This window comes from Calliphora vicina, chromosome 1 (genome assembly GCF_958450345.1).
Source record: "Calliphora vicina chromosome 1, idCalVici1.1, whole genome shotgun sequence".
Taxonomy (NCBI): domain Eukaryota; kingdom Metazoa; phylum Arthropoda; class Insecta; order Diptera; family Calliphoridae; genus Calliphora; species Calliphora vicina.
The window spans coordinates 54638602-54654268 of NC_088780.1; the positions used below are offsets into that span (position 1 = coordinate 54638602).

The window sequence follows — 15667 nt, forward strand, 5'->3', positions numbered from 1 at the left end:
AAACAAAAAATATAATTATAAATTAATTATTAATAAACAAAAATTTACCTAAAAATAAACTAATGATTTTATTAAACAATAATATTTGAGACTAGTTTTTAGTGGTCCAAATTTATTTAATGTTTAATTGCAAGGTACCTTAAGCCACTTACTTTGAATAAAATAAGTAAAGCGAAATGATGGCAAAAAAAGTAACGCGTGATGAATTAAGTGAAATGCAGACTAGCCTAAGACGAATTCAGTAAGGCATCTTGTAAAGCATATTTTGCCTATTTATACCCTACACCACCATAGTAGGGAGGGTATAATGCGTTTGTGTAGATGTTTGTAAAGCCCAAAAATATTAGTCTAAGACCCACCTTAAAGTATACCGATCGACTTAGAATCACTTTCTGAGTCGATTAAACGATGTCCGTCCGTCCGTCTGGTCGGCTGGCTGTCCATGTAAACCTTGTGCGCAAAGTACAGGTCGCAATTTTGAAGATATTTCGATCAAATTTTTTACATATTATTATTTTGGCCCAAGGACCAAGCCTATTGAAACTGCCTGAAATCGGTCCATTATTTCACCTAGCCCCCATACAAATGTCCTTCCGAAATTGGACTTTATCGGTCATAAATGTTTAATTTATAAATGTATCTCCACAATTTGCGCTCCAAATAAGTTTTATATATTATATAAATTCATGCCACCAAATTTTGTTACGATCGGTCCATAATTAGTCATAGCTCCCATATAGACCCGCTTCCGAAAATCACTTTAACGTGCATAAATCACTTAAAAATTTTGGTATACTCACAAAATTCAACATAGTAAACTTTCATATAGACACAAATCATACGACCTAATTTCATGGTGATCGGTCCATAATTGGTCATAGCCCCCATATAAGGCCCACTTCCACTCAAAAATATAAATTATTGAAATTTTAAAAGAAAAATGTTTTTGCTCTTTTACTTAGGGTAGGGTATTATATGGTCGGGCTTGACCATACTTTCTTACTTGTTTTTATTGTTTATATGTAGCAAGGATAATTTATACAATGTGGATAATTTATTCGAGCGTATTCATAAATTTTATATACATACAGTGAGTCACAATGCAATGGAAACTTTTTTTGAACACTTTACGTAATTTCAGTTTTCAAAAACATTTATCTTACTAATATCAATTCAAATGTACTACGTTTTCTCTTAAAATATAGTAAATGTCAGCATTAAATTCAAATATATCGATTTTAACGGCTGATTTAAAGTTGCATAATGCCATAGACTAACATAGATCCGAATCAGCTGTTTTTAGCAACATGGCGGAGGCAAACAAAAAAAATTTACGAAAAATTAACAAAAGAAAATGTATAATAAACCACGGTAGATTTAAAAGAGGGACAAACATATAAATTTATTTTTCTATATCTCGTCTCACACACTCATCGATTTTTTACTACATTTTATTTTTTCTCTCGCTCTAAGATCTGCCTTAATGGCGGAATTGAAAAAAAGTTTAAAAAAAATGTAAACAAAACCATACGGTTCGAAATTACTTGTTTGACAGCTGTCAATGGTCTCTTATCTGTAATAATCTGTGCATAATGCTTTCAAAGAGCAGTGCCTCTCAAACTGTAACATATCTGTGGGTATTATCAGTACACACTTAGATGGCAAATGAAATTTTAAAATTATACCAACAAGCATTAAAAATTGTACTTTTTTGAAACTGATTGTACCAAGGTGCATTTAATAAGGTGCCATCGGCAGCACAGCTGATTATAGAAATAGCTCGCACAAATGTCAAACTACATATATAAAAAATATTCGCCTGTATGTCAAACTCTATATATAAAAAATAAGTGAATTCGCCTGTATTTATTTCAATTCGCCACTGCTGTCACCTTGTTAAATACGCCTTGGATTGTACCAAATCACATTTTCGTAAATCTTAACAATAATTTTTTCACTAAAAATTAACCCCCATATGCATAAACAGTTTATAAATTTATCAAAGGTTTATTAAACAAAATTTCCATACAAAATGTGTTTTATAAACCTTTGATAAATTTATAAACTGTTTATGCATATGGGGGTAAATATTTAAATTAGAACAACGAAAAATTACCATTAGGTCTCTCTTTTTGGAACTTTTATACCTACAATCCTTGATTCTTATGTCACTCAGAAGGATATCAGCTAAATTTTATATCGATATGTTGAAGAGTACCAATTTCCATTTATCATCTTGAACAACCGTCAAGTTTGAAGACAAACTATTCTTTCAAAATGTAACAAACTGTTTACCCAGATTTAGTTCATTGTTGTATGACTGTATGAGTCAACGTTTAAAATTTTATCAAAATTGGCTTAATAGGTTTAAATTCTATTTATTTTCAGGCATTCTTCTCTTTTTGATATTTTTCCCCCATTGAGATAATTGTAAACAAATAAATTTTCATATTTAAAAAAAAAATATTTTATGGAAAAAGTACGAAATAATAATGAACATTTTTATTAAGTTTATTAATAATTTCGGGTTGACTGTAAATGATGTTTTTCGCTTTAAGTTTTTGTTTTGTTATATTTTTATTTAATTATACTTATAAAATATATTGTTTCCATTGACAAATTTTATGTTTCAGATGCCTAACAATATTATTGTTTAACAATGTACTGACAATGCTTTTTCTGACAACTTTGCAAGACAGAAATTGTAAGTTCACACAGTTCTTAGATATTTTCTGAACATTCTTCTGACAATATTGTAAGATCTGACAACCGTTTATACATATGTAGCTTAACATTAATAATAATAATCCACTGAAGTAATTCCTTTTCTATTTCAACAACTATTTCAAACATTGCTATAACTTTAAACAGCAAACTTATTAACATTTTATTCGTTAATGCAAGTTTTTACTAAGTCAATTTGTAATACATAAAAAAATAAAATTAATTTTTTAAGCTAAAAATAATTTTAAATTGTACCAAATGAGGGATTGGTGTACCATGGTACTTTTCATCTTCGAATTGGACCAAAACAAAGTACCAACTTTGCCATCCCTGGCTTAAACAGATGTTTTCTATATTTACATCGTATTGCCAACCTACTCAATAAAAATGTAAATAAACCAACGAATGAGAACCAAGCACATGTTTAGTAATTCATAAAAATATTTAAAAAAAAAATAATTTCTACCAAAAAAAAGGATATCGTTAAAAATGCCCAAAGAACGCACTGAGAAAAAGTCACGCATACACAATGAAGTGCAAAAACAAGGTAATTTCTTTTAAATATCGTTAATTGTGTACATTACTTACAAAAGTCTATCTGTTTTAGGTATTGTTTTCAATAAGGATTTCGGCCAACACATATTGAAAAATCCCTTGGTTATTACAAGCATGTTGGAAAAAGCTGCATTGCGACCAACAGATGTGGTGTTGGAAATTGGTCCTGGTACCGGTAACATGACAGTACGAATGTTGGAGAAATGCAAGAAAGTTGTGGCTTGTGAAATTGATACCCGCTTAGCCGCTGAATTACAAAAACGTGTACAAGGTACACCCCTACAACCTAAACTACAAATGCTTATTGGTGATTTCCTTAAAGCAGAACTTCCATTCTTTGATTTGTGCATTGCCAACGTGCCCTATCAGATCAGTTCTCCCTTAATTTTCAAGTTATTGCTGCACAGACCTCTTTTCCGTTGTGCCGTTCTTATGTTCCAGCGTGAATTCGCACAACGCCTGGTGGCAAAGCCTGGTGATAAACTCTACTGTCGCTTAAGTATAAATACCCAACTTTTAGCTCGTGTCGACATGCTAATGAAAGTTGGTAGAAATAATTTTAAACCTCCACCAAAGGTCGAATCAAGTGTGGTGCGTTTAGAACCAAAAAATCCCCCACCACCAGTTAACTTCACCGAATGGGATGGTTTGACACGTATTGCATTTTTGCGTAAGAATAAAACATTGGCTGCTGCCTTCAAAACAAATTCGGTCATGGAAATGTTAGAAAAGAATTATAAATTACACTTGTCATTAAGAAATATGGTATGTTGTCCATTTGATGTTGATATATTTGCTGTTTAAATCTAATTTTGTTTCTTTTCCCAGCCCTTAGATGAGAATTTCTCTATGCAAGATAAAGTTATTGCTATTTTAACTAATTTAAACATGGATAGTTCTCGTGCACGTTCTATGGATTTGGATGATTTTATGCGTCTTCTATTGGCCTTTAATTCGGAGGGTATACATTTTAATTAGAAGTTCTTCAATTAGAAGTTTTGTAAATAGGTTTAAGTCTGAATTTAGTTAAGAGTTGTTTGAAATAGATTCAGAATTATATCGTTTACGTATTTAAACGTAAACAAAATTATAAATGCATAAAAATTGTGTTTAGCGTATAGTTTATTTAATAAAGTCTTTATATAAAAAATATTTTAAACCTGTTTTAATTTAAAAGAAAACCAATGTAGTACAAATCATATTTTAAAAAGCTTTAAAATATGAACAGCTTGACAAAGTTCATATTTTAGAGTACCCTATGGAAGTAAAACGTATTCATATTTTGGTGTAATTTGCGACCCCATAAAATATATGCGCTTACAAAAAGAACTGTGTATGTGTAACTTTTCAAAAGATTGTTTATTCCACAATCTGAAAGCCTTATTTATCGTGCATTTACTCACTAAACCGTTTTAGAATATCTCTATTGGTTTAGGAGTTAACAAAAAAAGATCATGCTGTAAACCATACAGAAACAAATCTAAAAATGTTTAATAAATGCCTGTCTTTTATCAAAAAATAATTAAATCGTTTATGGTATTAATGTTGTGTTAAATAACAATGTTTTTTCACGTTATTATCAAATATGCCTTAAATAAATGTCGCTTCAAAAATAAATTTTGAAAAAAATTAGAAGAAACGATTTTTTACATTATTTGATACAAATTAGAACATCTAATCAACTTAGTAAAGTGACAATCTCTGCAGAATTTCAATAAAATCAGCAGAAAAACCTTTTGGCATAAAAGGTGTAATAATTGAATAGTGTATGCCGATGGACGTGATATTATCGCTTTATATACTTTATTATCTCCCAGTATATTGTAGAGAGTATAATTATATTGATTGGAATATGAGATTGTCAGAAAGAATCTATAAAATGGTTAGTAAAAATTAAGTTAAAGTTAATATAGGAAATGATATGCTATACTTGCTTATATGCTTAAAACTTGCTGTTGTACACGCCACTCAAATAACCCAACAAATAAGATACAATAGACTCTATTCTGCAGACATTGAACAGTTATTAGCTGAAAAAAGAAGAGTTCGTCGAGAGTGGCAACTCTACAGATCCCCTCAACTTAAAACGGAGCTTAGAAAATGTCGCAAACGCCTTAGTATGCTTCTTCACAAACGCAAAACTGACTCAATTAATAAATATCTGGAGAACTTAGATGCAACCCAGTACTCAAATTACTCTATGGCGAGCTACAAAAAAATTAGCAGACCTCCTCTACGTAATTCTAGTGGAGGCTGGGCGAGAAACGATACTGAAAAAGGAAACCTGTTTGTTAGTCATCTAAAGAATGTATTTTCCCCAAACGAGTCAAACGACATAATAGAGTTACCACCTACATTACCCCATATTACTGCAGCTGAACCACTTCGTTTTGAGATTTCAGAGATTAACAAGGCTATTGTTGATTTAAACTCCAAAAAATCACCTGGTATTGATAAAATCAGTAACAAGATGCTCCTCGAGCTACCCCAAATTGCATTAAGAATAATCCTATTTATTTTTAATGCTATATTACGCCTTGAATATTATCCACTAGAATGGAAGGTTTCTTTAGTTACAATGATACCTAAGCCGGCAAAAGATCACAGTAAAGTAGAATCATATAGACCCATTAGCCTATTGTCAAATATATCTAAGCTATTCGAAAAACTGTTAATGCTGTTAACTCATCAATTCGGATTTCGAGAAAAACATAACACCATAGAACAAACTCACAGGTTGGTAGAAATCATATCCAAGAAATCATATCCAAATATTGTTCTGCACTCTTCTCGACGTTTCGCAAGCCTTCGACAAAGTATGGCATGAAGGATTATCGATAAAAATAAAACAATATTTACCAGTGAACACTAGGGTGGCCCTTAATAAACGAAAGTTGGATTTTGGCCATTCTCACCCTCCAGTTTGGTGAACATTAGTAAAAAAAATCATCCTGAAAAAATTTTAGGTAAATCGGTTGGGGATAAGACGTGCCGCAAGCCCTCTGAAGTTTTGAGATGCATTTACAAGGGGAAAAAATGAATTTTTTTCAGTTTTTGTAAAAATTTTGCCATTAAAAAATTACTTTTGTAATTTAATTTAAAAGAATCGAAATGTGTACGTAATTGTCGTTCTAATGAGACATAAAAAACAGATATCGGTCAAAAAATGTTAAAGTTATTAAAAATTCGGCAGGCCACTAGAACAAGAAATGTAGGAACAAAATTAACATATTTTGATAAATATTAAAATAAAAGCTCATTTTTACTTAAAATATGTCCATATATACTTGTATATGAGTTTTAGTCTTCGTAGGATGCCGTTAACCTATTCTTAAGTATGAACAAAAAAATAAAATTTTTTTAACGGAAGTTTCAAAACTCCATTTTCAAATTTTTAAAAATTTTGTTAAACTAATTTCAGAATTGATCATCTCATTGTGATTTATTAAGAATATAATAGGGAATAAAAATGTGAAAAAATTATGAAAATATCTCTTATAGTTTTTCCGTACCTGCGATTTAAATTTTGAAATTTTCGAGAAAAACCAATTATTTGGCAATTTTTACTCGAATGAGCTTTATTTCCTTACTCTTATGAATTTTAATCCAAATTTATTCAGAATATTATAGTCCTGATAATTCTAAATATACTCTGAAACTTCTACTAAAATCGGAAAACCTTTAAATCGTGAAGGTCAAAGGTCAAATTTTTCAATATTTGGAATTTCTCTTTCAGCTTATTGAAGCAGGCGTACCCCAAGGAAGTATACTGGGTCCCTTCCTATATTTGATATATGCCTACAAACAGTCGAACCCACATATCAACTTTTGCTGATGACGCAGCTATACTAGCCATTCATGAAAACCCCCAAGAAGCATCTGTACTTTTACAAGACCACAAAGGTGGTTAAAACAATGGAGAATAAAAGTAAACGAGCAAAAATGTATACATCTCACTTTCACATTGCGTAGAGAATCGTGCCCTCCAATCCTAATAAATAATCATATAATACCTCAACAAACTGAAGTTAAATATCTAGGTCTGCATCTAGACCGACGTCTTACCTGGAAAAAGCATATAGATACGAAATTGACTCAAATGAAGTTAAAATTACTACAAATTTACTGGCTAATTGGTAAAAACTCGAGATTGAGTTTAGATTGCAAACTTTTGCTGTACAGCTCAATAATAAAACCAATATGGTGCTATGGAATTCAATTATGGGGCACGGCCTCAGCTTCTAATATTGAAAAAATTCAAAGATTCCAAAATAAAATATTACGAATGATAACAGCAGCGCCTTGGTATGTGAGAAATAGTAACATTCATAAGGACCTAGGTGAAAAATGAAATAAAAAAACAAGCGGAGTCATATTTGAAAAATTAATGAGAAGTAATGGCTACATCCGACTAAGAAGAAGGAATCCAACAGACCTGCGCTGATGATAGGATCTATAAATTAAACATAATTGTTCGTCCAACTGTGGTGGGACGTAAATAAAAAATAAAATTTAGATTTAAGATTTGAACAAATTATTGATAGTTCACATTATTTTGTGAAGATACAATAAATAAAATATGAAAAAAAAGCTATACAAAATATTATAACTTCTGAAACAAACACGATTGATAGATACATCAATACATCGGCTTAGGTTATATTTGGGAAAATTGGAAAAAAACAAACACATTTTTTACCCTAAGATTAGTTAAGATCAAATATTAAACTCTTCATATGTAAGTAACTTGATTATTGTTTTTATTTATTTTTACAAATTCTAATTAAAATAATTAGTTTTGCCTAAAATCTTATGTAAATAATATGTGTATGCATGTATGTATTTGATTTGTTGTGTTGTGTTCAATTGCCAATAAATATTCAATATACAAATTACTTGTTAACCTTAATGCTTAAATACATTTTGCCCTGAATTGTCTGTTTAACAGGATTGATTTTCTTTAATATTTGCGTCATAGTCTCGACCAAACGATCACTGGATACACCGGTTTTCTTATTTTTGAACTTTGTTAATAGTTCTGTAGCCGTCATAGGTTTACGCATGAGATAACGACGTACAGCTTCTTCGGTGATGCCATAATCACTGTAACCACAAAAAAAGAATACATAAGAATATTTCAGTCTACATAATTATAAAATAAAATTTTCAATTGCTTACTCTTTGCTATTGGAAGAAACAACGCCCGAAAATGTAGATGGCAATGATGGTGTAGACATTTCAGATTTAGGTCTTTTTGCTGGAGTACTAACAGGACTATTACTATTCTCCGAAGCGGTAAGATCGCTTGGCATACTGTTCATTTTGCGTTTATTAGCATCATTGTTAAATGTAGGAGTGGCAGAACGAGAATTATGATTGCTCGTGGGTTTGGAGTTGTCTTTCTTCTTGGATTTGTTGTCATCTTCAGAATCACTGCTATCAGAACTAAAGTCACTTGAGGAATCTGCAAAAAATGTGTTAATTTGAAAATCTGTTTTATTATTAAAATATATACTGAATTACCTTTCTTTTCATCTTTGGCTTTAGTTTTAGATTTCTTTTTATCTTTGCTTTCATCCTTTGCTTTTTCTTTCCTTTTCTTTTCTTCATCATCCTTATCGGACTCATCTGATTTATTTTCTTCATCATCGTCTTCATCTGATGTTAATAGTTTACGCAAAGCATCTTCTTCAGCCACTGATTTCATGTCCTTGTCTAATTTGGCCTCCGGATCCGGCTCACTGCAAAGAGATAAAGTTTAATATTGCTCACAACAATTTCATTTTGACATACTCTTCACTAGATTCAGTATCGTAGTCCATTTCACGACCCTCTTCATCACCATCATCCGACTCCTCGAAAGCCTCATCGTCTACATCGCGTTTCTTTTTCTTTTTTTCTGGTCCCTTGCCTTTCTTACCCTTCTTTTTGCCCTCGTCGTCGCTGTCTTCCTCTTTTTTCTTTTTCTCCTCCCCCTCACTTTCCGAATCGGAGTCTTCATCTGAATCAATCCATTCATCCATTTCACTAATTTTGAGTTCCTTTGGCTTTTTACCAGCACCCTTAACTTTGACCTCTTCGGGGTCTTTTTCCTCCTCCTCATCACCCTTTAGACGTTTGCGCAACATAAGTGAAAAATAGTTCATCACCTTTTTGCGACGGCCGAATTCCTGTTCAGCTTCCTCGGCCGATAGGGACTTGTAACGTTGTATGGGTTGGAAATTATACCACTCATTTAAGGGATATGCCTCAATGGCACCATCTGGCGCATGAGTGAATACGTAAAATGCAGCATTTTCGCTAACCCCACCTTCTCGTATACCTTTAAACTTTTTCCCACTTTTTCCACCAACCTTCAAGATCCAAGGTTGCGCTTCCGGTCTATATTTCTTAGCTATTATACCGAACTTTTTGCGACGCACTTCCTCGCGCAAATCACGATTGTATTCTGAACCAGCTCCAAATTTGGGCATATCTTCTTCGGCCCCCCTAAACTCTTTCATATTATTTTCTCGCTCCAATTTCACATTACGCCATTGAGCGAAATCCACATTGAGTGTAGCATTGAAACGCATGACATGATGTCTTTTACGTAAATTTTTTGGTACACGTATATTGAATTCTTGCACATTGGCTGGAGCACTTGCTGCAGATGATGCTGGCGCGTTGGCATTTGACGAAGTCCCGGCACTTGTTGAAGGCTAGCATATGGATTAAAAGTTATTGCTATAAAACTTATTGAAATTTATGTATTTTTTAACTTACTGCAGCTTTGGAACCCGATGACATTGTTATTATTTCTATATGTAGATATTCTTAATAATTTAAGGCTAAAAAACAAGAAAAATTACGAGACAATTTATTTTTACTTTCGAATGCAATTACAAAACAAGTGTTGCCAAATCGCGAAGACATTTATACGAATCCAATATTTTGTTCATGGTGCATGTTGATAGCCAGAGATGGAAAAGCTAACGGGATCGTACTTTTCTTGATACTATTTCATTTCAAAATTACTATAGTACTATTGGCATACTCATTTGATTTTACACATATTGCTATAGATATTGTTTAAAAAAGTATTTTCTATAGAAAATATTGTGTATAACAGTATTTACAAATCAAGATCAGGTTCATATGATTTGTATTGCCGGCCTTTGGCCGTATGCTCTGTGGTATATCGGCCACAGGCTTCGCTACAATTAAATTTATAGTATACTGTCAACAGGCATCTATTATTCCCCTTTTCCCTGCGATGAAACAGCTGATTTTTTTTATTCAGTTTGAATTGTCAATTCACTTGTGGTTGTTGTGGCGAAAAATACAACAAACCCAAAAGCAAAAACAACAACAGGCAACTTTGACAGTTCACCTACTTTTTAACAAAAACAAAGTACCTGTTGTTTTTGTATTGTTGTAGTGATGCAGTCACCTTTCTAAGTGTGTCCTGAGGCAGACATATGAAGTTTGTTGGCGAGGGGTTGAAGAGGCAGAGCAAGGCGAATTTATAGAAGGTGACGACAGAACTACAACAAATACAACATATACAAAACCAACAGGTACTTTGTTTTTGTAAAAAGATAAGTGAACTGTCAAAGTTGCCTGTGGTTGTTTTTGCTTTTGGGTTTTTTGTATATTTCGCCACAACAAACACAAGTGAATTGACAGTTCACATAGTGCTTATCTTATCTACCCTTCAGGAGACTCGCGAACATAGCCTTATCTTGAACTTGTTTACGTTTTTAGTGCAAAATGAGTACAGTTTCTTGACATTGGGATAAGAACTGAATTTTTGTTAACTTTTTTTAAAAATTGTTTAGGAGGTAACCAAGGTTAAACCACCTATATGTCACTACTATTCTCTTATTCTAATACTATCGTCATTGTCTATATCTATTGAAGGGAATCACAATGGACCTCAAGGTCTCCGAGTGGAAGTGCACATAGTGTCAACCCCTTCCTAACCTAACTGAGATTTGGTTAGCAATGGCAGCACTGAAGAAATCGCTAGAACTTCCGCTAACAGCAAAAATACGTTTTTTCGCGCTACATTGGTATAAAAATTGCTGAAAAAATAGCTAGATTACCATCACTGCAGTTGACAGTGCCATTTTACATTGGTGGATTGAAATAATTTTCTACAGTATTTGATGGTTTTTTTTATTAGAAAATTAAGGAAAACTAAATAAAATTCTTTAAACAATACTCTAATGAATTCTTACGGTTTGTATAAAATTTGAAGAAACCTTTTTACCAACATTTATTTACGTTTTTTGCCCATAACCAACCAATTTATGCATAAAATATGCTGCCGCTAAAGCAATTTCTATCCTCGACCCAACAGACAAAAATCATCATGCTCATTTAATTTTTCTTAATTTTATTCATGTAAATATTGTCTATTTTTGTTAAAAACTTTATTTTTTATATTTTTAGTTTTTGTGTTACAAGTGTAAAATAAGACAAACAAACAAAAAAAACAAAACAAAAATCATACAATCATAAAGCAGTAGTTTGCCAAAGTAAAAATCTATCCAAAATAAATCAAACACCCCCTCAAAAACAAGGACAACATACAAATTCTTTATTACACAAAGCTCATTAGAATTTTGAATAAAAATCAGGAAAAAATATATAAATCAAACAAAAATTTAAACAACACCATTTTATTATAAGCCCAGTGAGCATTTACAAAAACAACAAGCAAACTGAAAGGGCGCAAGCAAACCCTTCCATGCAATATGGCCAAAATGTATGGAAAGGGTAAGAGTAAGTATAATTTAACACTAATATACTACATACATTAACTACGTATTGCTTAGAAATTGAAAAATAAATAAAATATTGTATTTATATTGTAGACTAAAGTAGAAAAAAAAGTACAGCTTAAATGAAAACAAAATTTGTATGATCAAAATTTTGGCCCGCTTTTTTGTATTAATTTTTGCTTTTCCTTTTAAACAAATCATTCATTAATACAACCTCCCTTTTGTTTCTTTGTCAACTATTTTGTTAATAAGTAATTTTTTCTCTCGTTTATAATGTGTAGCTGCCATAGAATCTGAGGAGCAACAGAAATTACGTTTCCAAGTGGAATTAGAATTTGTTCAATGTCTGGCCAATCCGAATTATTTGAATTGTAAGTAAATGTTTCTAATTTTTTGCTCTCCATCATCGTAAACTTCACTATAAACAATACCTAAACAATTTGGTATAATTTACCCCCACGTTGAAAATTAGTTTTAGATGGAGGGCAACAAAAACAAAAATGATAATATTTACAACAATTTGTAATTTATTTCTTTAGTCCTTGCTCAACGTGGCTACTTTAAAGACCAAGCGTTTATCAATTACCTCAAATATTTGCAATATTGGAAAGAGCCTGAGTATGCGAAATATTTAATGTATCCCATGTGCCTGTATTTCCTCGACTTATTACAATATGAACATTTTCGCCGGGAAATTGTCAATTCACAATGCTGCAAGTTCATCGATGACCAGGCCATACTGCAGTGGCAACATTATACGCGTAAACGCATTAAAATGTTTAATTCAGTTAATGGTAATACTCAAAATCAACTTAATGCTCCGCCCAACTCGGATAGCATGGCTGAGGCACAACAACCTTTAATGGGTGCTCAGCAACCGCAACAGCAACAGGGTCAAACAAATATCACTACTTGTAATATGCAAAATGGTTCAATGGCCAACACAAGCAATACTCAACAACAAACTCAACTTGCTGGCCAACAACAAACCCAACAACTGAATGGCAATTCTTCGTCGAATGTTAATCAAAGTAATGCCGGAGGTGCTCCTTTGATGCAGAAAATGTAAAGGAATTTATTTGATAGAGAGATGAAAAATAATTAGCATTTAAACAACTTATAATTAAAGTAATATTTAGTTTATAAAACAAATTAGAATGTGTAAGTTTAATTTAAATTTTTAATAATGTTTGTAAAAATAAAATTAGGAGTATTTATTTAAATATAGATTTTCTAAATAAGCTGAAAATTCAGTTCCTTTTTTCAATTCACAAAACAAACAAGTATGGCAATAACACTTTTCTTTTAAAATCTATGAAACCGACCTTTATTATTCATTATTTCATAAGTATTTATGATTTTGACGAAATTGCTAATAATTTTGTATCAATGACGCTACTAGCAGTAAAATTGCAAAATTCCTAATGTTGAAAAATATTAAAAAAAATTGAGTCAAACTTAAACTTTTGGTAAATTATTAAGGACCACTTGAAAATTTCAGAAAATTTTCATATTTTGTTCCACCAATTGTTATTAATAAAATTAGTCTAAAGGTAGGGTCACACATGGCAAATATTTGATCAAAAAAGCGTAACCACTTTTTTAGCAAAAATTTGTTTGACGTGTTTACCCTTACAAGTTATTTGTAAGATCAAACAGCATCAAATAAAATAAAACTAAATTTTTTGTTTAGCATCAACCTAAATAAAATAAGTTTTTCAAATAAATAAAAGAATTCAAATGTATTTTATTTAGTGGTTACGTCTTTTTCGTCAAATATTTGTCATGTGTGACCCTACCTTAAGACACGCAAAATACTGTGAAGGCGTTGTGGCAAATTAATATAATAAACTGGTAGAGTTTAAAAATTATTTAAATTTTTGTAGGCGGAAAATGAGATTAAGATCCTAAACCGATCGAAAATAATGATCGTTGATAAAAAACATCTCAGTATAATTTATTTTAAAGCTTAAATCGATCAGTGTTTAAGCTCATACTCGTCTAGATAAATTAAAAATAGTTTTTAAAACAGTTCATCTCTAAAAATTTGGGCTCCAACGGATTTTACACGCTGCTTTTCTTCATACACAAAAATATTAATTAAATTTCAATAAAATTGTGTTTTGTCCATAAACATACCTGTTGAATGTGCTTTATCCAAAATTTGGTTGAGTTATAGGTGGTAGTGCTAGAAAATATGTACCATATAACAACGGTTTTTTTATTACAGAATATGACCTCGTCTCAACAATTAACAAAAACTGCACCCGTCGAACAAATGAAATCACGTTTCTATGGTGTATATTTGTTATGCAGTCAAAGCCCTGAAAAGCGATATAATGGTAAATGTTACATAGGTTTTACTGTAAATCCGACACGTAGAATAAAACAACATAATCGTGGCAAGGACTTCGGAGGGGCTAAGAAAACTAGTAACAAAGGTCCCTGGAAAATGGTCATGGTAGTGCATGGTTTCCCAAACAATATAGCCGCGCTACAATTTGAATGGGCTTGGCAGCAGCCTACACTATCCTCACGACTAAAGGTATACCCAGAGTTGAAGAGAAAGTTGCCAAAGGAAACATATTTTCAGTATAATTTTCGAATATTAAGTCGCATGTTGAATGTGGGTCCTTGGCAAAGACTACCTTTAGTGGTACGTTGGTTAGAAACCGATTATGAATGTGAATTTGATGTGAGTGCTAAATGAAGTTACCCGTAATGTATTTCAAAATGATTTAATTTCTATTACATTTCAGGCCTTATTTGCTCCACCAAAACATATGAAAATTGTTAATGGCTCTGTTGCTCTTGAAAAGCCACAGAAAAAGAAACAGCAAACTACATTGCCTCGTGCCATATGGGCACCAGAATGTCATCTTTGCATGCAAACAATACAGAATGTTGAACAGTCACGTATTGGCTGCTTGAATAGCCTGTGTAAATTAACTTGTCATATAATATGTTTAGCTAATCATATGTTGTCGTCTGATCCATCTCAGAGAGGTCATTACATACCCATAGCCGGCGAATGTCCATTGTGCGAAACATCCTTGTTGTGGATTGAATTATTGCAGAGAAAACGTAAAATGCAAGGTGTATTAATGGAAGAGGATGAAGATGAGGATTGCCAAGATGACGAGGAAGAGAGCGACGAAGATGAGGAACTAAATAATATAAGTTTTACCCAAATTGAGGAAAATATGGAGGAACCTTCAGAATTAATGGATATTTATGAACTTAGTGATTGACTAATTTATAAAAACGAAAATCACCAAAAATCATAACCACTTACATATGTATATATAACGCTATGGCTAGGTATATTCGTTTATTTCATCTAATCTTATAAAATAATTATAGTAAAAAAAAAATCACTCCTTTAATTTTATAAACGAATATGAGATCTTTTAAAAATAAACTGTTAAATTCTATTAATTTAAGTTACGTAAAACATTTGGGCAAAATTATTATGCTGGAAACTGGATTCTTTTAAATTTGCAAATTCAATTGCTGACACGATAACCTCAACTAAACAGCTTTTTTTCTGTGGCAAACGTCAAACTGCATATATATAAAAAATTATTCGCCCGATTTCTTCGATCTGCAACAAATACACA

General features: G+C 31.9%; 3 protein-coding genes across 5 annotated transcripts; 2 read left to right on the forward strand and 1 right to left on the reverse strand.

Moving 5' to 3' along the window:
- The first annotated feature begins 3134 nt into the window (after positions 1 to 3134).
- Positions 3135 to 4431, forward strand: LOC135949099 (probable dimethyladenosine transferase). Its single transcript, XM_065498559.1, has 3 exons — positions 3135 to 3271; positions 3332 to 4044; positions 4108 to 4431. The coding sequence occupies exons 1-3, from the start codon at positions 3214 to 3216 to the stop codon at positions 4255 to 4257; spliced, it is 921 nt and encodes a 306-aa protein (XP_065354631.1). The 5' UTR covers positions 3135 to 3213; the 3' UTR covers positions 4258 to 4431.
- A 3585-nt stretch (positions 4432 to 8016) lies between these two features.
- Positions 8017 to 10199, reverse strand: TfIIFalpha (transcription factor IIFalpha). Its single transcript, XM_065513901.1, has 5 exons — positions 10045 to 10199; positions 9073 to 9980; positions 8803 to 9020; positions 8458 to 8743; positions 8017 to 8382 (listed from the first exon to the last, which is right to left on the reverse strand). The coding sequence occupies exons 1-5, from the start codon at positions 10066 to 10068 to the stop codon at positions 8172 to 8174; spliced, it is 1647 nt and encodes a 548-aa protein (XP_065369973.1). The 5' UTR covers positions 10069 to 10199; the 3' UTR covers positions 8017 to 8171.
- Positions 10200 to 11370: 1171 nt separating this feature from the next.
- Positions 11371 to 15485, forward strand: MED31 (mediator complex subunit 31). 3 transcript variants are annotated; one of them, XM_065513920.1, is made up of 4 exons: positions 11371 to 11502; positions 11716 to 12048; positions 12329 to 12418; positions 12587 to 13300. In XM_065513920.1, the coding sequence occupies exons 2-4, from the start codon at positions 12021 to 12023 to the stop codon at positions 13114 to 13116; spliced, it is 648 nt and encodes a 215-aa protein (XP_065369992.1). In that variant the 5' UTR covers positions 11371 to 11502; positions 11716 to 12020; the 3' UTR covers positions 13117 to 13300. The 3 variants fall into 3 exon arrangements, with proteins under 3 accessions (XP_065369992.1, XP_065369984.1, XP_065370000.1); XM_065513912.1 differs by lacking the exons at positions 11716 to 12048; positions 12329 to 12418; positions 12587 to 13300 and adding exons at positions 14278 to 14742; positions 14807 to 15485 and having other exon boundaries at positions 11372 to 11502; XM_065513928.1 differs by lacking the exon at positions 11716 to 12048 and having other exon boundaries at positions 11374 to 11502.
- The last annotated feature ends 182 nt before the right edge of the window (positions 15486 to 15667 follow it).